General features: G+C 46.0%; 1 protein-coding gene and 1 non-coding gene across 6 annotated transcripts in view; one reads left to right on the forward strand and one right to left on the reverse strand.

Moving 5' to 3' along the window:
- Positions 1–27,631, reverse strand: part of LOC130281664 (alpha-2-macroglobulin-like protein 1) — a 123,984-nt gene that overhangs the window by 54,949 nt on the left and 41,404 nt on the right. For all 5 annotated transcript variants that reach the window (XR_008846069.1, XM_056529123.1, XM_056529124.1 and 2 more), the window contains 2 exons: positions 3,128–3,289; positions 2,046–2,127 (listed from right to left, as the gene is read on the reverse strand). Coding sequence is in view for 4 of the 5 variants with exons in the window: in XM_056529123.1 (XP_056385098.1) it covers positions 2,046–2,127; positions 3,128–3,289 (244 nt within the window). In the remaining variant the exon portion in view is untranslated. The remainder of the gene's footprint in view (positions 1–2,045; positions 2,128–3,127; positions 3,290–27,631) is intronic.
- On the forward strand, positions 21,442–21,595 carry LOC130283721 (5.8S ribosomal RNA). The gene has a single exon (XR_008846830.1). It is a non-coding gene; the product is annotated as a 5.8S ribosomal RNA (ribosomal RNA).

Below are 27,631 nucleotides of genomic sequence, written 5' to 3' on the forward strand. Positions count from 1 at the left end.
GGAAACTAGACCCCTCGGGGAACGTAACAAGAGGTAATGTGAACCTTAATACCCCACAGGTGTTTCACTACTTTTGCATATGTAAAAAAAAAAAATTTTTTATGTCAAATGCTTGTTTTCCCCCAAATTTTACATTTTTAAAAAGGGTAAAAGCAGAAAATACCCCCCAAAATTTGTAACACAATTTCTCCGGAGTACAGCGATATCCCATATGTGACCCTAAACTGTTGCCTTGAAATATGACAGGGCTCCAAAGTGAGAGCACCATGCCCATTTGAGGCCTAAATTAGGGACTAGCATAGGGGTGGACATAGGAGTATTCTACGTCAGTGATTCCCAAACAAGGTGCCTCCAGCTGTTGTAAAACTCCCAGCATGCCTAGACAGTCAGTGGCTGTGTGTTAATACTAGGAGTAGTTGTTTTGCAACAGTTGGAGGCTCTGTTTTGGAAACAGTGGCGTACCAGACGTTTTTCATTTTTATTGGGGAGGGGAGGGGGGCTGTGTAGGGGTATGTGTATATGTAGTGTTTTTTACTTTTTAATGTATTTTGTGTTAGTGTAGTGTAGTGTTTTTAGGGTACAGTCGCATGGGCGGGGGTTCACAGTAGTTTATCGCTGGCAGTTTGAGCTGCGGCAGAAAATTTGCCGCAGCTCAAACTTGCAGCCGGATACTTACTGTAAACCTCCGCCCATGTGAGTGTACCCTGTACGTTCACATTGGGGGGGGGGGAGGGGGGGAACATCCAGCTGTTGCAAAACTACAACTCCCAGCATGCGCTGGCAGACTGTACATGCTGAGAGTTTTAGTTTTGCAACAGCTGTAAGCACACTGGTTATGTATCACTGAGTTTGTGACCTAACTCAGTGTTTCACAACCAAGCATGCCCATAAGGAAATGCTGGGAGTTGTGGTGGTCTGCCTCCTGCTGTTGCATAACTACAGCTCCCAGCATGCCCTTTTTGCATGCTGGGAGCTGTTGCTAAGCAACAGCAGGAGGCTGTCACTCCCCTCCAACTGCTGATCCACGCCGCCACTGCAGGTCAGTCCCTCGCCGCCGCTCCTGGGGCCCCGATCCCAACAGGGACGCCGGGGATCGTGGTCCCCAGCTGCCGGGGTCCACGTTCTGCACCCGCTCACGTCCTCCGGAAGAGGGGCGGATCGGGTTGCGAGAGTGTCATCCGCAGCAGGTGCCCTGATTGGTCGGCCAGTAAACCGGCCGACGAATCAGGGCGCTCATGAGGTGGCACCAGTGCCACCTCACCCCTGCAGGCTATGGCTGTGATCAGCCAGTAATTCTGGGTCACCGGGTCACTGGAGACCCGATTGACCCGGAATCCGCCGCAGATCGCTGGGCTGAATTGTACAGGGATCTGCAGCCATCGCCGACATGGGGGTCCTCCTGGGCGATATGCCGCGATGCCTGCTGAACGATTTCAGCAGGCATCGGGCATCGGCTTCGCTCCAGCTGGCTGCGGGGGGCCGGGAAAGCTCATGACGTTCTCATACGTCATGAGTCCTTAAGGACTCTGAAATGAAGACGTATGAGAACGTCATGAGTCCTTAAGGGGTTAACATGAACTTGATCTTATAAAGTGTTTAAAATGTCTTAAGGCATCCATTAGAAATCTTCAAATATTAATGGAAAATGGTCAGATTATTAAGAGGTTCTAGACTTGCATATCAATTGCAATTATGAATTAATATTACATGCGATGTACTGGGATGTTCTGTTAGAAAAAAAAGATGCTGATGGACAAAAAAAAAGAACCTTATCAATGGCCCCTAGTGTTAACCAATAGGATATAGATGTAAGAGAGCATGTCAAGAACTGACAGTACTGAACCTATTTAATCATCAAAGGCTACAAGGTTCTATTTACCCTATCACACCCACAGCTCATTTTGTACAATACACCTTTGTGCACTTAGAGTACTAAAGTGCGAAGCAGGAAATAATAAAATTTCTCATTTCTCTGGATTATAGATGTGACTTGATCAGTAGTGCTACAAAAAGTCTTATTTAGTGTAGCCCAGATCTTGTATTACCTCCAAATGGCAAAGCCGGATCATAAGTACAGTCTACAGGTTTTCTAACTTCAGCACTAGTTATGATTTTTATTTGTATGTCCTGCAATCAAAAACATGATAGTTAGTGGGATTATCCCAAGGTTTAAAGTTATATTCTATTCACAGGAGAGGTAATAACTAGCTGACCGGTGAAGGGTCTGACTGCTGGGACTCTCATCGGATAAAACTTCTGTGGTGGCCCAGTATGGGATGGTGTTTTACCTTCCCTGGCCTGTCAGACAGTGTCCCTCAGTGTCCCCAGGGCCCCCTGCAGTTGTTTCCCCCATGGAAATAGGTTATGTATTATATTGTATATTGTACCTTTAATAAATGTACCATGTGATTGTACCATGTAAATGTACCATGTGTACTAGGGACCAGCTGACCCCAAAGGTAACCTATGGGTTGCTTGCTAATCCCCCCCCCCCCCCATACAAACCCTGGGTGGAGCTAGCCTCTCCCTCCTTGTGCTGAGGTCCACTTCAGTCAAGTCATCTCCGTGTGTGTGTCCAGAACATTGGAGGCCTCAAGTCAAGTCTGCAGCCACAAGTCAAGTGCAAGGAAGTTAAAGTCTTCGTTCTGTCAGTCACAAGTCAGTCAAGTCTGCCTATCCAGTGTGGCCTGTACTAAATTCTCCCGTCTAACTACAAGTCCCAGCAAACCTGCTACAATTTTTTTCCCACTGTATTTCCCTACATTTTGCTTTTTTTTTACAACTGCTCTGAGCTGTCTGGTTTTCCTCAGCTCAAATCCACCACATTTTCTGTGGAAACCTTAGTAAATATGTTGGGTTTTTGTAAAAATGTCGGGAATACGCCCCTTTTCAGTAGCCATGCCCCTTACCACATCGGCCATGCCCCTTTTTGGTTTTCTCAATAAAATCGAGAGTAGGTCGGGTTTTTTTCAATTCTGGTGCAAATTCTGGGGCAGACAGAATTTCTGGTGCACAACCCGACAAAGCATATCGGATTTACAATTGTAAATCAGGGCTATTGTCTTTATCTATAAATGGTGTATTGTTCTACTACAGTTGCTACACAGTAGAGACTTATATAAAGTACCTCAAACAGTTTGTATATGTCTTCATCTTTGGGTATATATCTAAAAGCGTTCGAGTAATATGCTCCACTTGGGTCATTTGCACATGGAATGAGTTCTGAGTCTGTTGACATAGTCATCCCATACCAGTCTGTAAGCTGAGAATCAAGGAAGAGATCATATACCTAAGAGGAAAAACCAGAGACAATAAAGGAATAAAATAAAATTGTAATGGAAGGACACAAGGTCAACTCGCTAATGCCACAGAGTTAAAGGATATTTTTTGTCCTCAAATCATTTTCAGCCTAATATTCAGCTCTGTGCTCAAGGGATATTGATTTTTGGATGGTGTATAATACCTCCTAAGTGGGCAGATTGTTGAAACGCCACAGGCACATCTAGGCTAGCAGGTTTAAAGTGAGGTCTCAGGGCCTTTTGCCACATGAAACAATATAATATTCTAACATGAAAAATGCATGAGAGATCATCCCTGTAAAGCAGTCTTCTGATTGTTTGCTGTACGGCCGTCATGGCCACCGGACATGGTAGTGTCAAGGACACAGTAGTGTGACGGCCGTCGGGGCCACCGGGGAAAATAGCAGGAGATAAAAATACAGCTTGCGCCATATTTTTCTCCCGCTATTCCCGCTGAAAAACAGCGGCAACTGACGGACCCCATTGACTAGACTAGTAAGTTGCCCTTTGCACCCCATCAAAATGACGGCCATAAAACTTGGGAAATAAAGAGTTTAACGGCAGTTCTTGACGTAGTGCAACGGCAGTGTGAAAGAAGCCTAAGGAGGTTAAAGAAACTAGATGACATCCCAACGTTTAGCAATGAACCATCTGCAGGAATGCGAAAGGTGTAGTGGTTATAATTATTATTCTTAAAAAATGCATAGAAAATTAAAGGGATGTCCAACAATGAAACCAATTTTTGAATTTTCTAATAAATTTACTTATATTGGGAAATTAAAGTTATTTTATAACCTTTCTGTGTTCATGCTTTCCTTCTGCTTTTGATGCAAACTGCTTTCTCTGTTGTCCTCATTATCCCAACCTCCTGTCTGGTGTATCTGTAGCAAACTTCCTGTCTGGTCAGGACACTCTAGCCAGGAATTCAGCTTCCCTCTACACCTTCTTGATTAGTTTGCATTAAAAGCACAAGGAAAGCATCACAAAAAGGTAGTAAGATAATTTTATTTACCAGTATGTCTATGCCTATTAATTAGACAGTTGACAATAAGTTGCATCGTCAGACAAACCTTTTAACTGTAGCTTTATTTTTTGCTTTTTTATGACATATATATATATATATATATATATATGTGTGTGTGTGTGTGTGTGTGTGTGTGTGTGTGTGTGTGTGTCTTATTTTTGTGCAGATAATGGAACAAGGATATCTTCATCCATAGCAGATGTGGCATTGAAGCAGGTTTGAGGACAATGAAAGGGTGTTTTTACCAGTATGCCGTACAGTGAACGGAGTAAGCGTAAATTTTTTTTAAAAAAGTCGAAAATTGATGCTTTTTTGTCACATTTTATTAAAGACGTCCGACCTCGCTGGCGGACGGACGTGTCCTTTGACTGCTCCTGCCCGGGCCGACTGATTAAGGGCTAATTCACCATATGATGGGAGGCAGAAGACGCCAGAAGAAAAACCAGCAGCCCGCACAGCGCAGCTACACCGTGCGCTCAGAGGATCTGCCTGCCGGAGCCGCCATGACAGACAGCCCAGTGCCTGCGCACGCTTCCCCTGAGGGGCTGTGTTCGTGGAGGATCTACCCCATCAAACCTGGACAAAGTGGGTTCTATATTGCCAACACCAGAAGTGGCGGTCAATACTCTCAGAGGACACCCCGAACTCCAAGCACTTTTGGCCCTGCTGCCGACTAAGGCAGACATGTTGTCAATGGCGAAGGACCTGAGGTCCGCATGGCAAAGCGACTTACAGCCGATCAAGAAAGAGATTTCTCACCTGCAAGCTAAAGTGAATGAACTGGAAGAATTGAAAACATCTATTACATCTCAAGTACGCTCTCTCCAGGAATCTACAACGTCCTTATCCCTGCAACAGGCAGCCACTATTGCACATCTGGACGACATTGATAATAGAAATCGTAGAAACAATATAAGGCTCAAAGGTTTGCCAGAATCAGTGCACCCGCAAGATCTACCAACGACCCTCCAGAGACTGTTCAATGAGGTTCTGCAGAAACCCCCTGACAACCAGATAGAGCTGGATAGAGCCCATTGTGCACTCAAAGCTAAAAACCCGGATCCAAAAAAAACAAGAGATGTTGTGTGCCGAGTTCATAATTTTCTCCAGAAGGATGAAATAAGGGTTTCAACACCCCTGAGAAGAGGGCACAGACCCTTCCCTTCCCTCCTGGACGCTTTATGCCTGCAGGATCTTAGAGACTCCATTCGGCATTTCAACCTCGACCATGCTTTAGACCCTACATCCCCCGCAATTAAATGGGACGCTCTGAAGTGTGTGCTTAGAGGGGTGTTTATGAAGCATGGGGCTCGGTTAAAAAGGACAAATCTGCCAAATTCCTCTTGCTGACATAGAAACTCAAAGCCCTAGAAACTCTACACAAAAGCACCCAACAAGATCAGGTGTACAGGGAGCTGACCCGAGTTCGACATGAGCTCTTAGACCTGTTAAACGCCTCACACCGCCATTATAAACAACTTACAGGCAAAACCTTTTATGAATGGAGCAACAAATCTGGTCGCCTATTAGCATCTGCTCTTAGATCCAAATGCTCGTCCACATTCCTACCGGCCATCCGGACTGAATCTGGCTCCATCTCACACCTCACACCTGATATACTTAATATACTGTTGCAAAACTACAACTCTCAGCAGTCACCGACAGCCAACGGGCATTCTGGAAGTTGTAGTTATGCAACCAGCAGATGCACCACTACAACTCCCAGCATGCACTTTAGCTGTTTGTGCAAGCTGGGAGTTGTAGTTATACAACAGCTGAAGGTACACTTTTCCATAGAAAGAATGTGCCTCCAGCTGTTGCAAAACCATAAGTCCCAGCATGCCCATAAGGGAATGCTGGGAGTTGTGGTGGTCTGCCTCCTGCTGTTGCATAACTACAGCTCCCAGCATGCCCTTTTTGCATGCTGGGATCTGTTGCTAAGCAACAGCACGAGGCTGTCACTCACCTCCAACGATCCAGACGCTGCAGGTCAGTCCCTCGTCGTCTCCGCCGCCGCAGCTGCTCCTGGGGCCCCGATCCCAACAGGGGCGCCGGGGATCGGGGTCCCCAGCACCCGGGGTGCACGTCCCGCACCCGCTCACGTCCTCCGGAAGAGGGGCGGAGCGGGTGCGGGAGTGACACCCGCAGCAGGCGCCCTGATTGGTCGGCCGGTAATCCGGCCGACGAATCAGGGCGATCGTGAGGTGGCACCAGTGCCACCTCACCCCTGCAGGCTCTGGCTGTTCGGGGCCGTCAGAGACGGCCCCGAACAGCCAGTAATTCCGGGTCACCGGGTCACTGGAGACCCGATTGACCCGGAATCGCCGCAGATCGCTGGACTGAATTGTCCAGCGATCTGCGGCGATCGCCGACATGGGGGGACATAATGACCCCCCTGGGCGATATGCCGGGATGCCTGCTGAACGATTTCAGCAGGCATCCGGCTCCGGTCCCCAACCGGCTAGCGGTGGGGGCCGGAATTCCCACGGGCGTATGGATACGCCCTCGGTCCTTAACCCCTTAAGGACCAGGCCATTTTACACCTTAAGGACCAGAGCGTTTTTTGCAATTCTGACCACTGTTACTTTAAACATTAATAACTCTGGAATGCTTTTAGTTATCATTCTGATTCCGAGATTGTTTTTTCGTGACATATTCTACTTTAACTTAGTGGTAAAATTTTATGGTAACTTGCATCCTTTCTTGGTGAAAAATCCCAAAATTTTATGAAAAAAATGAAAGTTTTGCATTTTTCTAACTTTGAAGCTCTCTGATTGTAAGGAAAATGGATATTCAAAATAAAACATTTTTGGGTTCACATATACAATATGTCTACTTTATGTTTGCATCATAAAATTTATGAGTTTTTACTTTTGGAAGACACCAGAGGGCTTCAAAGTTCAGCAGCAATTTGGAAATTTTTCACAAAATTTTCAAACTCGCTATTTTTCATGGACCAGTTCAGGTTTGAAGTGGATTTGAAGGGTCTTCATATTAGAAATACCCCATAAATGACCCCATTATAAAAACTACACCCCCCAAAGTATTCAAAATGACATTCAATAAGTGTATTAACCCTTTAGGTGTTTCACAGGAATAGCAGAAAAGTGAAGGAGAAAATTCACAATCTTCATTTTTTACACTCGCGTGTTCTTGTAAACCCAATTTTTGAATTTTTGCAAGGGGTAAAAAGGAGAAAATTTTTACTTGTATTTGTAGCCCAATTTCTCTCGAGTAAGCACATACCTCATATGTCTATGTTAATTGTTCAGCGGGCGCAGTAGAGGGCTCAGAAGGGAAGGAGCGACAAATGGTTTTTGGGGGGCATGTCACCTTTAGGAAGCCCCTATGGTGCCAGGACAGCAAAAAAAAAAACACATGGCATACCATTTTGGAAACTAGACCCCTCAGGGAACGTAACAAGGGGTAAAGTGAACCTTAATACCACACAGATGATTCACGACTTTTGCATATGTAAAAAATAAAAATAAATGTTTTACCTAAAATGCTTGGTTTCCCAAAAATGTTACATTTTTAAAAAGGATAATAGCAGAAAATAAAAAAACGGAAATTGTCCAGCACCAGGAAGGCAGGTAAAAACTTGTTTATTGAGGTACAAAAGTAACAAACAGCATATCAAGGAGCGTAAAGCCTACGCGTTTCAGGCTGAAGAGCCCTTAGTCATGGCATAAAAACTTTACAGCATTGCGTTCTTTTATAGTAAAATGCATTAGAATCACATGATCTGAGCAGCAAAGTAGTGGATCATCTAAAAAATGCGGCATGGAGTTAATCACAAACCAATAAGATTATGATACATCTATAGAGATGGCGTACAATACACAGGTATAAAGGATAACCACAAGATTCAATTACACTGGTACTTATATTGTCATGAGCAATATTGAGATCTGGTTAAATAGAAGGATCGTATTTACTGATTACTTCAGTTATTAAAACGTTAGTATAAGGTCTTGTCTCAAATTTAACCCTTGTGGTTCTCTCGTGCCTGGCATGAATATCCAGAATGATTCCCTATTGAGAACCATTCTTCTTAAGTCCCCACCCCGTCTCGGTTTCCTAACCTTTTCTATGCCCATGATCTGTAATGTATTCATGTTGCCTCCATGAACATCCCTAAAATGCCTGGACAACGCAGAAATATTACTGTTAAAAGACAAAGTATTTTTTGCATCAGATATGTGCCTGCGTATCCTAGTTTTCAGGGAGTTCATGGTACAACCAACATACTGGCATTGGCATGTTGTACAGGACGCTAGATAAACTACATTTTTTGTATTACAATTTACATGATCCCTCAAAACAAAGGTTTTGGTATTTGAATATGATTTAAATTCCTTATTGACCTGCATGTAACTGCAAGTGAGGCAGACATTGTGTCCACACTTCCAGTTACCCGCATGAAGCAACCAATTTGTACCAGTATGTTTGTTATCAGTACTGCTAAACATACTGGGTGATAGGATAGATCCCAAAGAGGGACCTCTTTTGGACACCATCTTAAAATTGTCCTGTAAAAGATTGTACAAAACCGTGTCTTGATGCAATATAGGTAAATTCTTTTCAATGATATTCCTGATTTTATGAAATTGTTTGCTGTACTGTGTGATGAAGAAAGGGGGATGAGCCCTATCCTGTCTCCTTGTAGAATCCTTATCTTGGGTACCATGTGCAATAAGATCCCGTCTATCTAGATTGGCCGCTCTATTTCTTGCCTTATTAAGTGTCTCCGGGTGATATCCTCTTTCCCGTAATCTGTTAAAGAGTAGGTTCGATTCATGTATGAATGTTTCTTGTTTGCTACAATTGCGTCTTAATCTGCACCATTCCCCATAGGGGATATTGCGGAGAACATGTTGGGGATGGCATGATGTGGCTTGTAGTATAGAATTCCCTGTATTCTCCTTTCTATAGGGGGCCGCCACAATCCTATTATTTTCCACAGAGAAACACACATCCAAGAAGGGTATGCTTTCCTGTGAAAAATTGTAGGTGAAGGAAAGGTTCAGTTTGTTATCATTAATGTATTGCACAAACTCTTTAAACTCCAATTCCGAGCCTTCCCACACAAAAATGAGATCATCAATATATCTCCCCATCCATTTGATCTGTTTTTGGTATGGATTACTGTTTGAGAAAATCACCTCCTCTTCCCATTGACTCATAAAAATATTGGCAAAAGATGGGGAGTATTTAGCCCCCATTGATGCTCCCCTGGTTTGAAGAAAAAAGCGGCCATCAAACATAAACAATTACTTTATGTTTGATGGCCGCTTTTTTCTTCAAACCAGGGGAGCATCAATGGGGGCTAAATACTCCCCATCTTTTGCCAATATTTTTATGAGTCAATGGGAAGAGGAGGTGATTTTCTCAAACAGTAATCCATACCAAAAACAGATCAAATGGATGGGGAGATATATTGATGATCTCATTTTTGTGTGGGAAGGCTCGGAATTGGAGTTTAAAGAGTTTGTGCAATACATTAATGATAACAAACTGAACCTTTCCTTCACCTACAATTTTTCACAGGAAAGCATACCCTTCTTGGATGTGTGTTTCTCTGTGGAAAATAATAGGATTGTGGCGGCCCCCTATAGAAAGGAGAATACAGGGAATTCTATACTACAAGCCACATCATGCCATCCCCAACATGTTCTCCGCAATATCCCCTATGGGGAATGGTGCAGATTAAGACGCAATTGTAGCAAACAAGAAACATTCATACATGAATCGAACCTACTCTTTAACAGATTACGGGAAAGAGGATATCACCCGGAGACACTTAATAAGGCAAGAAATAGAGCGGCCAATCTAGATAGACGGGATCTTATTGCACATGGTACCCAAGATAAGGATTCTACAAGGAGACAGGATAGGGCTCATCCCCCTTTCTTCATCACACAGTACAGCAAACAATTTCATAAAATCAGGAATATCATTGAAAAGAATTTACCTATATTGCATCAAGACACGGTTTTGTACAATCTTTTACAGGACGATTTTAAGATGGTGTCCAAAAGAGGTCCCTCTTTGGGATCTATCCTATCACCCAGTATGTTTAGCAGTACTGATAACAAACATACTGGTACAAATTGGTTGCTTCATGCGGGTAACTGGAAGTGTGGACACAATGTCTGCCTCACTTGCAGTTACATGCAGGTCAATAAGGAATTTAAATCATATTCAAATACCAAAACCTTTGTTTTGAGGGATCATGTAAATTGTAATACAAAAAATGTAGTTTATCTAGCGTCCTGTACAACATGCCAATGCCAGTATGTTGGTTGTACCATGAACTCCCTGAAAACTAGGATACGCAGGCACATATCTGATGCAAAAAATACTTTGTCTTTTAACAGTAATATTTCTGCGTTGTCCAGGCATTTTAGGGATGTTCATGGAGGCAACATGAATACATTACAGATCATGGGCATAGAAAAGGTTAGGAAACCGAGACGGGGTGGGGACTTAAGAAGAATGGTTCTCAATAGGGAATCATTCTGGATATTCATGCTAGGCACGAGAGAACCACAAGGGTTAAATTTGAGACAAGACCTTATACTAACGTTTTAATAACTGAAGTAATCAGTAAATACGATCCTTCTATTTAACCAGATCTCAATATTGCTCATGACAATATAAGTACCAGTGTAATTGAATCTTGTGGTTATCCTTTATACCTGTGTATTGTACGCCATCTCTATAGATGTATCATAATCTTATTGGTTTGTGATTAACTCCATGCCGCATTTTTTAGATGATCCACTACTTTGCTGCTCAGATCATGTGATTCTAATGCATTTTACTATAAAAGAACGCAATGCTGTAAAGTTTTTATGCCATGACTAAGGGCTCTTCAGCCTGAAACGCGTAGGCTTTACGCTCCTTGATATGCTGTTTGTTACTTTTGTACCTCAATAAACAAGTTTTTACCTGCCTTCCTGGTGCTGGACAATTTCCGTTTTTTTACTATTGCACGTGGAAGGGAACGCCACCCTGCCGGTCTGCAGCACGGAAGCCGGGTTACGGGGATAGAGCAGTACCTGTTACATTGTTGTCTAATAGCAGAAAATACCCCCCAAAATTTGAAGCCCAATTTCTCCCGATTCAGAAAACACCCCATATGGGGGTGAAAAGTGCTCTGCTGGCGCACTACAGGTCTCAGAAGAGAAGGAGTCACATTTGGCTTTTTGAAAGCAAATTTTGCTCTGGGGGCATGCCGCATTTAGGAAGCCCCTATGGTGCCAGAACCGCAAAAAAAAACCACATGGCATACCATTTTGGAAACCAGACCCCTCGGGGAACGTAAAAAGGGGTAAAGTGAACCTTAATACCCTACAGGTGTTTCACGACTTTTGAATCTGTTAAAAAAAAAAAAAAATTTTACCTAAAATGCTTGGTTTCCCAAAATTTTTACATTTTTAAAAAGGGTAATAGCAGAAAATACCCCCCAAAATTTGAAGCCCAATTTCTCCCGCTTCAGAAAACACCCCATATGGGGGTGAGAAGTGCTCTGCTGGCGCACTACAGGTCTCAGAAGAGAAGGAGTCACATTTGGCTTTTTGAAAGCAAATTTTGCTCTGGGGGCATGCCGCATTTAGGAAGCCCCTATGGTGCCAGAACCGCAAAAAAAAACCACATGGCATACCATTTTGGAAACCAGACCCCTCGGGGAACGTAAAAAGGGGTAAAGTGAACCTTAATACCCTACAGGTGTTTCACGACTTTTGCATATGTTAAAAAAAAAAATTTTTTTTTTACCTAAAATGCTTGGTTTCCCAAAATTTTTACATTTTTAAAAAGGGTAATAGCAGAAAATACCCCCCAAAATTTGAAGCCCAATTTCTCCCGATTCAGAAAACACCCCATATGGGGGTGAAAAGTGCTCTGCTGGCGCACTACAGGTCTCAGAAGAGAAGGAGTAACATTTGGCTTTTTGAAAGCAAATTTTGCTCTGGGGGCATGCCGCATTTAGGAAGCCCCTATGGTGCCAGGACAGCAAAAAAAAAAAACACATGGCATACCATTTTGGAAACTAGACCCCTCGGGGAACGTAACAAGGGGTAATGTGAACCTTAATACCCCACAGGTGATTCACAACTTTTGCATATGTAAAAAAATAAAATAAAATTTTTACCTAAAATGTTGGTTTCCCCAAAATTTTAGATTTTTAAAAAGGGTAATAGCAGAAAATACCCCCCATAATTTATAACACAATTTCTTCCGAGTACGGCGATACCCCATATGTGACCCTAAACTGTTGCCTTGAAATACGACAGGGCTCCAAAGTGAGAGCGCCATGCGCATTTGAGGCCTGAATTAGGGATTGCATAGGGGTGGACATAGGGGTATTCTACGCCAGTGATTCCCAAATAGGGTGCCTCCAGCTGTTGTAAAAGTCCCAGCATGCCTGGACAGTCAGTGGCTATCTGGTAATACTGGGAGTAGTTGTTTTGCAACAGCTGGAGGCTCCGTTTTGGAAACAGTGGCGTACCAGACGTTTTTCATTTTTATTGGGGAGGGGAGGGGGGCTGTGTAGGGGTATGTGTATACGTAGTGTTTTTTACTTTTTATTTTATTTTTTGTGTTAGTGTAGTGTAGTGTTTTTAGGGTACAGTCGCACGGGCGGGGGGTTCACAGTAGTTTCTCGCTGGCAGTTTGAGCAGCGGCAGAAAATTTGCCTCAGCTCAAACTTGCAGCCGGATACTTACTGTAATCCTCCGCCCATGTGAGTGTACCCTGTACATTCACATTGGGGGGGGGGGGGGGGAACATCCAGCTGTTGCAAAACTACAACTCCCAGCATGTACGGTCTATCAGTGCATGTTGGGAGTTGTAGTTTTGCAACAGCTGGAGGCTCCGTTTTGGAAACGGTGGCGTACCAGACGTTTTTCATTTTTATTGTAGGGGTATGTGTATATGTAGTGTTTTTTTACTTTTTATTTTATTGTGTGTTAGTGTAGTGTAGTGTTTTTAGGGTACAGTCGCACGGGCGGGGGGTTCACAGTAGTTTCTCGCTGGCAGCTTGAGCTGCAGCGGAAAATTAGCTGCAGCTCAAACTTGCAGCCGGATACTTACTGCAATCCTCCGCCCATGTGAGTGTACCCTGTACATTCACATTGGGGGGGGGGGGGGGGAACATCCAGCTGTTGCAAAACTACAACTCCCAGCATGTACGGTCTATCAGTGCATGCTGGGAGTTGTAGTTTTGCAACAGCTGGAGACACACAGGTTGTGAAACACCGAGTTTGGCAACAAACTCAGTCTTTTGCAACCAGTGTGCCTTCAGCTGTTGCAAAAGCTACAACCCCCAGCATGTACGGACAGCGGAAGGGCATGCTGGGTGTTGTAGTTATGCAACAGCGGGAGGCATACTACTTTGGCTGGTGATGCTGGGGATTGTAGTTATGCAACAGCTGGAGACACACTGGTTTGCTACTTAACTCAGTGTGCCTTCAGCTGTTGCAAAACTACAACTCTCAGCAGTCACCGACAGCCAACGGGCATGCTGGGAGTTGTAGTTATGCAACCACCAGATGCACCACTACAACTCCCAGCATGCACTTAAGCTGTTTGTGCAAGCTGGGAGTTGTAGTTACACAACAGCTGAAGGTACATTTTTCCATAGAAAGAATGTGCCTCCAGCTGTTGCAAAACCATAAGTCCCAGCATGCCCATAAGTGCATGCTGGGAGTTGTGGTGGTCTGCCTCCTCCTGTTGCATAACTACAGCTCCCAGCATGCCCTTTTTGCATGCTGGGAGCTGTTGCTAAGCAACAGCAGGAGGCTGTCACTCACCTCCTGCTGCTGCTTGATCGCCACACAGGTCAGTCCCGCCGCCGCCGCCGTCGTCGCTCCTGGGGCCCCGATCCCAACATTAACGCCGGGGATCGGGGTCCCCAGCACCAGGGGTGCATGTCCCGCACCCGCTCACGTCCTCCGGAAGAGGGGCGGAGCGGGTGCGGGAGTGACACCCGCAGCAGGCGCCCTGATTCGTCGGCCGGTAATCCGGCCGACGAATCAGGGCGATCGTGAGGTGGCACCAGTGCCACCTCACCCCTGCAGGCTCTGGCTGTTCGGGGCCGTCTCTGACGGCCCCGATCAGCCAGTAATTCCGGGTCACCGGGTCACTGGAGACCCGATTGACCCGGAATCGCCGCAGATCGCTGGACTGAATTGTCCAGCGATCTGCGGCCATCGCCGACATGGGGGGGCATAATGACCCCCCTGGGCGATATGCCGCGATGCCTGCTGAACGATTTCAGCAGGCATCGGGCACCGGCTCCCCTCCGGCTAGCGGCAGGGGGCCGGGAAAGGACAGGACGTACTCCTACGTCCTCGGTCCTTAAGGACTCGGAAACGGGGGCGTAGGAGTACGTCCATTGTCCTTAAGGGGTTAAGGACTCGGCATGCAGGGCGTATCCATACGCCCTATGTCCTGAAGAGGTTAAGCACCCAGCCAATTTTCACTGTAGGACCCGGCCATTTTTTGCACATCTGACCACTGTCACTTTAAGCATTAATAACTCTGGGATGCTTTTACCTTTCATTCAGATTCAGAGATTGTTTTTTCGTGACATATTCTACTTTAACAAAGTGGTAAAATTTTGTGGTAACTTGCATCCTTTCTTGGTGAAAAATCCCAAAATTTGATGAAAAATTTGAACATTTTGCATTTTTCTAACTTTGAAGCTCTCTGCTAGTAAGGAAAATATATATTCAAAATATATGGGTTCACATATACAATATGTCCACTTTATGTTTGCATCATAAAATTTATGAGTTTTTACTTTTGGAAGACACCAGAGGGCTTCAAAGTTCAGCAGCAATTTTCCAATTTTTCACAAAATTTTCAAACTCACTATTTTTCAGGGACCAGTTCAGGTTTGAAGTGGATTTGAAGGGTCTTCATATTAGAAATACCCCACAAATGACCCCATTATAAAAACTGCACCCCTCAAAGTATTCATAATGACATTCAGTCAGCATTTTAACCCTTTAGGTATTTCACAGGAATAGCAGCAAAGTGAAGAAGAAAATTCACAATCTTCATTTTTTACATTCGCATGTTCTTGTAGACCCAATTTTTGAATTTTTAAAAGGGGTAAAAGGAGAAAATGTATACTTATGTTTGTAGCCCAATTTTTCTCGAGTAAGCACATGCCTCAAATGTCTATGTAAAGTGTTCGGCGGGCGCAGTAGAGGGCTCAGAAGCGAAGGAGCGACAAGGGGATTTTGGAGAGTATGTTTTTCTGAAATGGTTTTTGGGGGGCATGTTGCATTTAGGAAGCCCCTATGGTGCCAGAACCGCAAAAAAAAAAAAAAAACACATGCCATACCATTTTGGAAACTAGACCCCTTGAGGAACGTAACAAGGAATTAAGTGAGCCTTAATACCCCACAGGTGTTTCACGACTTTTGCATATGTAAAAAAAAAAATTTTTTTTCACTAAAATGTGTGTTTCCCCCCAAATTTCACATTTTTGCAAGGGTTAATAGCAGAACATACCCCCCAAAATTTATAACCCCATCTCTTCTGAGTATGGAGGTACCCCATAAGTTGACCTGAAGTGCACTCCGGGCGAACTACAATGCTCAGAAGAGAAGGAGTCATATTTGGCTTTTTGAGAGCAAATTTTGCTCATGGGGCATGTCGCATTTAGGAAGCCCCTATGGTGCCAGAACAGCAAAAAAAAGACAACCACATGGCATACCATTTTGGAAATTAGGCCCCTTGAGGAACGTAACAATGAATAAAGTGAGCCATAATACCCCACAGGGGTTTCACGACTTTTGCATATGAAAAAAAACCACCCCAAAATTTGTAACCCCATCTCTACTGAGTATGGAAATACCCCATGTGTGGACGTCAAGTGCTCTGCTGGCGCACTACAATGCTCAGAAGAGAAGGAGCGCCATTGAGCTTTTGGGAAAAAAATTGTTTTGAATGGAAGTCAGGGGCCATGTGCGTTTACAAAGCCCCCCGTGGTGCCAGAACAGTGGACCCCCCCACATGTGACCCTATTTTGGAAACTACACCCCTCACAGAATTTAATAAGGGGTGCAGTGAGTATTTACGCCCCACAGGTGTCTGACAGATTTTTGGAACATTGGTCCGTGAAAATGAATGTTACATTACGTGAGGGGTGTAGTTTCCAAAATGGGATCACATGTGGGTATTTATTTTTTTGCGTTTATGTCAGAACCGCTGTAAAATCAGCCACCCCTGTGCAAATCACCAATTTAGGCCTCAAATGTACATAGTGCGCTCTCACTCCTGAGCCTTGTTATGCGCCCGCAGAGCATTTTAAGCCCACATATGGGGTATTTCTGTACTCAGGAGAAATTGCGTTACAAATTTTGGGGGTCTTTTTTTCCTTTTAACGCTTGTGAAAATAAAAAGTATAGGGCAACACCAGCATGTTTGTGTAAATTTTTTTACACTAACAAGCTGGTGTAGCCCCAACTTTTCCTTTTCATAAGGGGTAAAAGGAGAAAAAGCCCCCCAAAATTTGTAGTGCAATTTCTCCCAAGTACGGAAATACCCCATATGTGGCCCTAAACTGTTTCCTTGAAATACGACAGGGCTCTGAAGTGAGAGAGCTCCATGCGCATTTGAGGACTAAGTTAGGGATCGCATAGGGTGGACATAGGGGTATTCTACGCCAGTGATTCCCAAACAGGGTGCCTCCAGCTGTTGCTAAATTCCCAGCATGCCTGGACAGTCAGTGGCTGTCCGGAAATGCTGGGAGTTGTTGTTTTGCAACAGCTAGAGGCTCCGTTTTGGAAACACTGCCATACAATACGGTTTTAATTTTTATTGGGGGGGGGGGGCAGTGTAAGGGGTGTATATGTAGTGTTTTACTGTTTATTATGTGTTAGTGTAGTGTATTGTTTTTAGGGTACAGTGAGTTTCCCGCTAGGAGTTTGGGTTGCGAAAAATTTGCCGCAGCCCAAACTTGAAGCAACAAACTTACTGTAAACCTGCCCGTGTGAATGTACCCTGTACGTTCACATGGGGGGGGGAAAGCCTCCAGCTGTTTCAAAACTACAACTCCCAGCATGCACTGACAGACCGTGCATGCTGGGATTTGTACTTTTGCAACAGCTGGAGACACACTGGTTGGAAAACCTTCAGTTAGGTTCTGTTACCTAACTCAGTATTTTCCAACCAGTCTGCCTCCAGCTGTTGCAAAACTACAACTCCCAGCATGTACTGATCGCCGAAGGGCATGCTGGGAGATGTAGTTATGCAATAGCTGGAGGTACGCAACTACAACTCCCAGCATGCCGAGACAGCTGATTGCTGTTTGGACATGCTGGGATTTGCAGTTTTGCAACAACTGGAGGGCTACAGTTTTAGAGAACACTGCAAAGTGATCTCCAAACTGTGGTCCTCCAGATGTTGCAAAACTACAATTCCCAGCATGCCCTGACAGCAAACAGTGGTGGAGTGGTGGAGTCTGTCTGTATGTAAGAAGTGGTATGAAAGTCAGTGTGAACGATGCCATAGTGTGTGATGATTCTGAGGATGTGGAATCACTGTGGGTAGAATTACAAAAGGAGGGAAATACTGAAAAAATAATATTTGGGGTAATCTACAGACCCCCTAATATCACTGAAGAGAGAGAAGTTCAGCTTCATAAACAAATAGAGAGGGCCGCCCGGGCAGGTACAGTGGTAATAATGGGAGATTTTAACTATCCAGATATAGATTGGGGTCCGGGGTTGGCTAAAACTACAAAGGGGCGACAATTCCTAAATTTATTGCAGGATAATTTTATGGGCCAGTTTGTGGAGGACCCAACAAGAAGTGATGCCTTGTTGGATCTGATCATTTCCAACAACGCAGAGCTGGTTGGTAATGTAACTGTGCGGGAAAACCTTGGTAATAGCGACCACAATATAGTTACTTTTGACTTAAAATGTAGAAAACAAAGACAGGCGGGGAAGGCAAAAACATATAACTTTAAAAAGGCAAACTTCCCTGGGCTGAGGGCTGCACTACAGGACATAGACTGGAGGGAGGTGTTCTCAAATACTGATACAGAAGGTAAATGGGACATCTTTAAATCAACTCTAAATAACTATACAGCTAAATATATACCAAAGGGGAACAAATATAAACGACTAAAACTAAATCCTACATGGCTGACACATGATGTTAAAAGAGCAATAAACAACAAAAAAATAGCCTTCAAAAATTACAAATCTGATGGGTCAGCTATAACATTTAAACAGTACAAGGAGCTTAATAAAATCTGTAAAAATGTAATAAAAATAGCAAAAATTCAAAATGAGAGACAGGTGGCCAAAGGAAGCAAAACTAATTCTAAATATTTTTTTAGACATATAAATGCAAAAAAACCAAGGACAGAGCATGTAGGACCCCTTAATAGTGATAATGGGGAGGTTGTCACAGGCGATCAAGAGAAGGCGGAGCTACTGAATGGGTTCTTTAGTTCTGTATATACTATGGAAGAAGGAGCTGACATTGGCCAGGTCAGTGCTGGTAACACATCATGTAATGTACTGAACTGGCTTAATGTAGAGATGGTACAAGGTAAGTTAAGTGATATAAATGTAAGCAAATCTCCAGGGCCGGATGGACTACACCCAAGAGTTCTTAGAGAGGTAAGTTCAGTAATATCTGTACCCCTGTTCATGATATTTAGAGATTCTCTGGTGTCTGGTATTGTGCCAAGGGACTGGCGCAAGGCGAATGTGGTGCCAATCTTCAAAAAGGGCTCTAGGTCATCGCCAGGCAATTATAGACCGGTAAGTCTAACGTGCATTGTGGGTAAATTGTTTGAAGGACTTATAAGGGATTACATACAGGAATACATAGGGGATAATTGTATTATAAGTGATAGCCAGCATGGGTTTCTAAGGATAGAAGTTGTCAAACCAATCTAATTTGCTTTTATGAAGAGGTGAGTAGAAGCCTTGACAGAGGAATGGCTGTGGATATAGTGTTTCTGGATTTTGCTAAAGCATTTGATACTGTCCCTCATAGACGTCTGACAGGTAAGTTAAGGTCTTTGGGTTTGGAAATTTTAGTTTGTAACTGGATTGAACACTGGCTCATGGATCGTACCCAGAGAGTGGTGGTCAATGATTCGTACTCTGATTGGTCCCCGGTTATTAGTGGTGTACCCCAAGGTTCTGTACTGGGACCGCTGTTGTTTAATTTATTTATTAATGATATAGAGGATGGTATTAACAGCTCTGTTTCTATCTTTGCAGATGACACCAAGCTTTGTAGCACAGTACAGTCTATAGAGGATGTGTATAGGTTACAAGATGACTTGGATAGACTAAGTGTCTGGGCATCCACTTGGCAAATGAGGTTCAATGTGGATAAATGTAAAGTTATGCATCTGGGTACTAATAACCTGCATGCATCGTATGTCTTAGGGGGGATTAAACTGTCAGAGTCACTGGTAGAGAAGGATCTGGGTGTACTTGTAGATCACAGACTACAGAATAGCATGCAATGTCAGGCTGCTGCTTCCAAAGCCGGCAGGATATTGTCATGTATCAAAAGAGGCATGGACTCAAGGGACAGGGACATAATACTCCCCCTTTATAAAGCATTGGTACGGCCTTACCTGGAATATGCTGTTCAGTTTTGGGCACCTGTCCATAAAAGGGACACTGCGGAGTTGGAAAGGGTGCAGAGACGCGCGACTAAACTAATATGGGGAATGGAACATCTTAGCTATGAGGAGCGATTAAAGGAGTTACAATTGTTTAGTCTTGAGAAGAGACGTTTAAGGGGGGATATGATAAACGTATATAAGTATATTAATGGCCCATACAAAAAATATGGAGAAAAACTGTTCCAGGTTAAACCCCCCCAAAGGACGAGGGGGCACTCCCTCCGTCTGGAGAAGAAAAAGTTTAGTCTCAAGGGGCGACACGCCTTCTTTACCATGAGAACTGTGAACTTATGGAACAGTCTACCTCAGGAACTGGTCACAGCAGGAACAATTAACAGCTTTAAAACAGGATTAGATACATTCCTGGAACAAAATAAGATTAATGCTTATGAAGAAATATAAAATCTCATCCCTTCCTCAATATCGCGCCGCACCCCTATCCCTTAATTCCCTGGTTGAACTTGATGGACATATGTCTTTTTTCGACCGTACTAACTATGTAACTATGTAACTATTCTAGGAGTTGTAGTTTTGCAAGATCTGGAGGGCTACAGTTTAGGGACCACTATATAGTGGTCTCAAACTGTAGCCCTCCAGCTGTTGCAAAACTACATATTCCAGCATGCCCAAACAGCTGTCTGGGCATGCTGGGAGTTGTAGTTTTGCAACATCTGGAGGGCTACAGTTAGAGACCACTGTATAATGGTCTCAAACTGTACCCTCCAGATGTTGCTAGGCAACTCACCGGCTTCTGTCGGATTCGTCATCGCCGCCCGCCGATCTCCGTCGCCCGCAGCCTCCGTCGCCCGCCCAAATCGGTAAGTGGATCTTCGGTGCCGGTCCCCGTCGTTTCCCCGTCCTGCCCCGCCTATTGTGGGAGGGCAGGACGGGGAAAACGAAAGTTAACCCCCCCGATCTGCTATTGGTGGTCGCGTCTAGACCACCAATAGCAGGGATAGGAGGGGTGGCACCAATGCCACCTCACTCCTATCGCTTCAGGGGGATCCTGGGTGTCTTAGACACCCGCGATCCGCCTTACATTCCGGGTCACCGGGTCACTACAGAACCGTAATGACCTGGAATCCGAGGGGAGCGCCGCGAGCCCCGGCGGGCGGGTCTCGACCCGCCACCCCCACCCCGCACCGAAACCCAGGCGGCGGGCGACCGGGGGGGGCGCGCGCGAGGCGTCTCGCCGCGTCTCCGCCCCGGCCGCCCCCGCCCAGCTGAGGCCGCACCGGGTACCGCTCGCCCTCGGCCCTCCTTTCGGGGACACCCGGGAGCGAGGGGCGAGGTCGGTAGGTCGAGAAGCCTCGAAGCCCCGAGGGGGGCCGAGCGCCCGGGCGACAGGGCCGCCGGCCGGCAGCTTGAAAGGAAACCCCCACGTACCGGACAGACGGTGCCGGCGCCCGCGGGCCCGGCCGAGCAGAGTCAGACGCGACTCTTAGCGGTGGATCACTCGGCTCGCACGTCGATGAAGAACGCAGCCAGCTGCGAGAATTAGTGTGAATTGCAGGACACATTGATCATCGACACTTCGAACGCACTTTGCGGCCCCGGGTTCCTCCCGGGGCTACGCCTGTCTGAGGGTCGCTCCACAATCCTTCGCCTCCCCCTCGCCGACGCGAGCGGGGCGGCGCGGCTGGGGCCGTTCGCAGGACGGCGGACAGGCGGGGTGGTCTCCTGGGCACCCCCCCGCCCGCAGGCGCCTTCCCTTCCTTCGTCCCCCCAAGGTCAGACCGACGAAACCCCCGCCCCCGCCCGGCGGAGCGCGGGGCTGTCTGTGGCGACCCGCGGCAGCCCTTCCCCGCTCCCCGGCGGCAGCGGCCTTTCGTACCCCCGGGAAAGGGACGGGCTCGCCCGCTCCCCGCCCCCCCGGGAACCCAGTCTCGACTAAGACCTCAGATCAGACGTGGCGACCCGCTGAATTTAAGCATATTACTAAGCGGAGGAAAAGAAACTAACCAGGATTCCCTCAGTAACGGCGAGCGAAGAGGGAAGAGCCCAGCGCCGAATCCCCGCTCGCCCGGCGGGCGCGGGAAATGTGGCGTACGGGAGACCGGACCACCCCGGCGTCGCTCGGGGGCCCGAGTCCTTCTGATCGAGGCCCAGCCCGCGGACGGTGTTAGGCCGGTAGCGGCCCCCGGCGCGGCGGGACCCGGTCTCCCCGGAGTCGGGTTGTTTGGGAATGCAGCCCAAAGCGGGTGGTAAACTCCATCTAAGGCTAAATACCGGCGCGAGACCGATAGCGGACAAGTACCGTAAGGGAAAGTTGAAAAGAACTTTGAAGAGAGAGTTCAAGAGGGCGTGAAACCGTTAAGAGGTAAACGGGTGGGGTCCGTGCGGTCCGCCCGGAAGATTCAACCTGGCGGGCCAGGGTCGGCCGGCCCGGGCTTCACGCGGACTCCCCGGTCGTCCCGTCCGGCGGCCCACCCTCGCGGGGGGTGCCCGACGGCGCGGGCCCGGGGGACGCGGCCCGGACGTCTCCGGCCCCCGCAGGGCGCATTTCCTCCGCGGCGGTGCGCCACGACCGGCTCCGGGACGGCTGGGAAGGCCTCGGGGGTGGAAGGTGGCCGGGGTGCCCGGAGGGGACGGGGGTCCGCCCCCCCCTCTCCATCCCGGCGTTACAGCCCCCCCTCGGCAAGAGCAGTCGCCGTCGCCCGGGGCCGAGGGAGCAGACCGCCTCCGCGCCCTCCTCCGGATCCGCCCCGCCCCGGAGTTGTAGTTTTGCAAGATCTGGAGGGCTACAGTTTAGGGACCACTATATAGTGGTCTCAAACTGTAGCCCTCCAGCTGTTGCAAAACTACATATTCCAGCATGCCCAAACAGCTGTCTGGGCATGCTGGGAGTTGTAGTTTTGCAACATCTGGAGGGCTACAGTTAGAGACCACTGTATAATGGTCTCAAACTGTACCCTCCAGATGTTGCTAGGCAACTCACCGGCTTCTGTCGGATTCGTCATCGCCGCCCGCCGATCTCCGTCGCCCGCAGCCTCCGTCGCCCGCCCAAATCGGTAAGTGGATCTTCGGTGCCGGTCCCCGTCGTTTCCCCGTCCTGCCCCGCCTATTGTGGGAGAGCAGGACGGGGAAAACGAAAGTTAACCCCCCCGCCCCCGATCTGCTATTGGTGGTCGCGTCTAGACCACCAATAGCAGGGATAGGAGGGGTGGCACCAATGCCACCTCACTCCTATCGCTTCAGGGGGATCCTGGGTGTCTTAGACACCCGCGATCCACCTTACATTCCGGGTCACCGGGTCAATACAGAACCGTAATGACCTGGAATCGCGCAAATCGCAAGTGTGAATTCACTTGCGATTTGCCGCAATCGCCGAATTGGGGTTGCCTGATGACCCCCCTGGGCATTTGCACGGGATGCCTGCTGAATGATTTCAGCAGGCATCCCGGTCCGATCTCCGCCAGTCGGGGACCGGAACTGCCCATGACGTAACTGTACGTCATGGGTCCTTAAGACCCAGGGTGTCGGGACGTAACGTTACGTCATGGGTCCTGAACGGGTTAAGGCCAAAATGGGCCTGGTCCTTAAGGGGTTAAGCATAAATAATTTTGGGATGCTTTTACCTTTCATTCTGATTCCAAGATAGTTTTTTCGTGACACCAAAATTTGGTGAAAAAATAGAACATTTAGCATTTTTCTAACATTTTAAAGCTCTCTGCTTGTAAGGAAAATAGACATTCCAAATAAATTATATTTTGATGCACAAATACAATATGTCTACTTTATGTTTGCATCATAAAGTTGGCATGTTTTTACTTTCGGAAGACATCAGAGGGCTTCAAAGTTCAGCAGCAATTTTCCAAGTTTTCACAAAATTTTCAAAATCTGAATTTTTCATGGACCAGTTCAGGTTAAAAGTGGATTTGAAGGGCTTTCTTATTAGAAATACCCCAGAAATGACCCCATAAAAACTGCACCCCTCAAAGTATTCAAAATGACATTCAGTAAGTGTGTTAACCCTTTAAGTGTTTCACAGGAATAGCAGCAAAGTGTGTTCGCATGTTCTTGTAGACTCAGTTTTTGAATTTTTACAAGGGGTAAAAGGAGAAAAATCCTCTCAAAATTTGTAACCCAATTTCTCTCGAGTAAGGAAATACCTCATATGTGTATGTCAAGTGTTCGGCGGGCGCAGTAGAGGGCTCAGAAGGGAAGGAGCGATAATGGGATTTTGGAGAGTGAGTTTTTCTGAAATGGTTTTTGGGGGGCATGTCGAATTTAGGAAGCCCCTATGGTGCCAGAACCACAGATAAAAAACCACATGGCATACCATTTTGGAAACTATACCCCTCAGGGCACGTAACAAGGGGTGCAGTGAGCCTTAACACCCCACAGGTGTTTGATGACTTTTCGTTAAAGTCGGATGTGTAAATGGAAAAAAAAAAGTTTTCACAAAAGTGCAGTTTTTTTCCCAAATTTACAATTTTTACAAAGGGTAATGGGAGAAAATGCCCCCAAAAATTTGTAACCCCATCTCTTCTGAGTGGAAATATCCCATGTTAGGACGTAAAATGCTCTGCGGGCGAACTACAATGCTCAGAAGAGAAGTCACATTTTGGCTTTTGGAAAGAAAATTTAGCTGAAATGTTTTTTGGGGGGCAAGTCGCATTTAGGAAGCCCCTATTGTGCCAGCACAGCAAAAAAATAAAAAAAAATAAAACACATGACATACTATTTTGGAAACTACACCCCTCAAGGAATGTTACAAGGGCTACAGGGAGCCTTAACACCTCACAGGTATTTGACGACTTTTTGTTAAATTTGGATGTGTAAATGAAAAAACATTTTTTTTTCACTAGAATGCTGTTTGTTCCCCAAATTTTACATTTTTACAAGGGGTACTAGGAGTAAATTACCCCCAAAATTTGTAACCCCATTTCTTCTGAGTATGGAAATATCTCATGTGTGGACATTAAGTGCTCTGCTGGCGCACTACAATGCTCAGAAGGAGCACCATTGAGCTTTTGGAAAGAGAATTTGTTTGGAATGGAAGCCAGGGGCCATGTGCGTTTACAAAGCCCCCTGTGGTGCCAGAACAGTGGACCCCCCACATGTGACCCCATTTTGGAAACTACAGAATTTAATAAGGGGTGTAGTTACACCCCACTGGGGTTTGACAGATCTTTGGAACAGTGGGCTGTGCAAATGAAAAATTAATTTTTTCATTTTCACGGACCACTGTTCCAAAAATCTGTCAGGCACCTGTGGGGCGTAAATCCTCACTGTACCGCTTATTACATTACGTGAGGGGTGTAGTTTCCAAAATGGGGTCACATGTGGGGGGTCCATTGTTCTGGCACTATAGTGGCTTTGTAAACACACGTGGCCTTCAATTCCGGACAAATTTTCTCTTCAAAAGCCCAATGGTGCTCCTTCTATTCTGAGCATTGTAGTGCACCCGCAGAGCACTTTACATCCACATATGGGGTATGTTCTTACTCAGAAGAAATAGGGTTACAAATTTTGGAGGGCTTTTTTCCTATTTTCCCTTGTGAAAATGAAAAATTTAGGGTAACACCAGCATTTTAGTGAAATTTTTTTTTCATTTTCCCATCCAACTTTCGTCAAACTATACCCCTTGTTACATTCCGTGAGGGGTGTAGTATCCAAAATGGGGTCACATGTGGGTATTTATTTTTTTGTGTTTATGTGAGCCACCTCTGTGCAAATCACCAATTTAGGCCTCAAATGTACATAGTGTGCTCTCACTCCTGAGCCTTGCTGTGCGCCCGCAGAGCATTTTACGCCCACATATGGGGTATTTCCGTACTCAGAAGAAATTGCGTTTGTGAAAATAAAAAGTATGGAGCAACACCAGCAAGTTAGTGTAATTTTTTTAATTTTTTTATACTAATAGGCTGGTGTAGACCCCAACTTTTCCTTTTCATAAGGGGTAAAAGTAGAAAAAGCCCCCCAAAATTTGTAGTGCAATTTTTCCCGAGTACGGAAATACCCCATATGTGGCCCTAAACTGTATCCTTGAAATACGACAGGGCTCCGAAGTGAGAGAGCGCCATGCGCATTTGAGGACTAAGTTCGGGATTGCATAGGGGTGGACGCCATTCTACGCCAGTGATTCCCAAACAGGGTGCCTCCAGCTGTTGCTAAACTCCTAGCATGCCTGGACAGTCAGTGGCTGTCCGTAAATGCTGGGAGTTGTTGTTTTGCAACAGCTGGAGGCTCCGTTTTGGAAACACTGCCGTACAATATGTAGTGTTTTACCCTTTATTATATGTTAGTGTAGTGTAGTGTTTTAGGGTACATTCGCACTGGTGGGTTACGGTGAGTTTCCCGCTAGGAGTTTGCGCTGCGGCAAAAAAATTGCTACAGCTCAAGCTTGAAGCAGGAAACTCACTGTAAACCCACCCATGTGAATGTACCCTGTGAATTCACATGGGGGGGCAAACTTCCAGCTGTTTCAAAACTACAACTCCCAGCATGTACTAACAGACCGTGCTTGCTGGGAGTTGTACTTTTGTAACAGCTGGTGGCACACTGGTTGGAAAACCTTCAGTTAGGTTCTGTTACCTAACTCAGTATTTTACCAACCAGTGTGCCTCCAGCTGTTGCAAAACTACAACTCCCAGCATGTACTGATCGCTGCAGGGCATGCTGGGAGATGTAGTTATGCAACAGCTGGAGGTACGCAACTACAACTCCCAGCATGCCGAGACAGCTGTTTGCTGTTTGGGCATGCTAGGATTTGCAGCTTTGCAACATCTGGAGGGCCACAGTTTAGAGACCATTGCACAGTGATCCCCAAACTATGGCCCTCCAGATGTTGCAAAACTACAAATCCTAGCATGCCCAGACAGCAAATTGCTGTGTGGGCATGCTCAGAGTTGTAGTTTTGCAACATCTGGAGGGCTACAATTTAGAGACCACTGTATAGTGGTCTCAGACTGTAGCCCTCCAGATGTTGCTAGGCAACTCACCTGCTTCCGTAGGATCCAGGGAGCCACATCACCGTCCTCTTCTGCCGCCGATTGCCGCCTGCTGCTGCCGCTGATGGGTAAGTGGACCTTCGGCATCGGTTAACCCCCCGCCCCCGATCGGCATCGGTTAACCCCCCGCAAAAGTTAACCCCCCGCCCCCGATCTGCTATTGGTCATCGCTTCTAGATGAAATGCTTTAGCAAAATCCAGAAACACTATATCCACAGCCATTCCTCTGTCAAGGCTTTTACTCAGTCAAGGTATTCCTCTGTCAAGGCTTCTTCTCAGTAAACTGGAGAATTAGTCTTTTTTTTTTTTTTTCAATTCTGGCACAGACAGAATTTCTGGCACAATGCGCCAGAATCTGGCACACAACCCGACAAAACACGTTGGGTTTGCAATAGTAAATGAGGGCCAGTGGGTTATAGTGTGGGTGAACAGGAGTCCAAAGAACCAAAGAAGGGTCACTTACTTAAATAAGTCCAGTAATTCCTCAGATATGTGCCCCAGAAGATCCTCTTCTAAATTCACTGAATCATACACAGGAGGCGGGGCTTCATCAGCTCAATTTAAATATTCATTGTCTGGGACTCCATATTCTAGTAGGGTAAGTAAGTATGTATGTGACCCTTCGTTGAACTCCTGTTCACCCACACTAAACCAAATACACCAAGTTATA

Source organism: Hyla sarda, chromosome 7 (assembly GCF_029499605.1).
Source record: "Hyla sarda isolate aHylSar1 chromosome 7, aHylSar1.hap1, whole genome shotgun sequence".
Taxonomy (NCBI): domain Eukaryota; kingdom Metazoa; phylum Chordata; class Amphibia; order Anura; family Hylidae; genus Hyla; species Hyla sarda.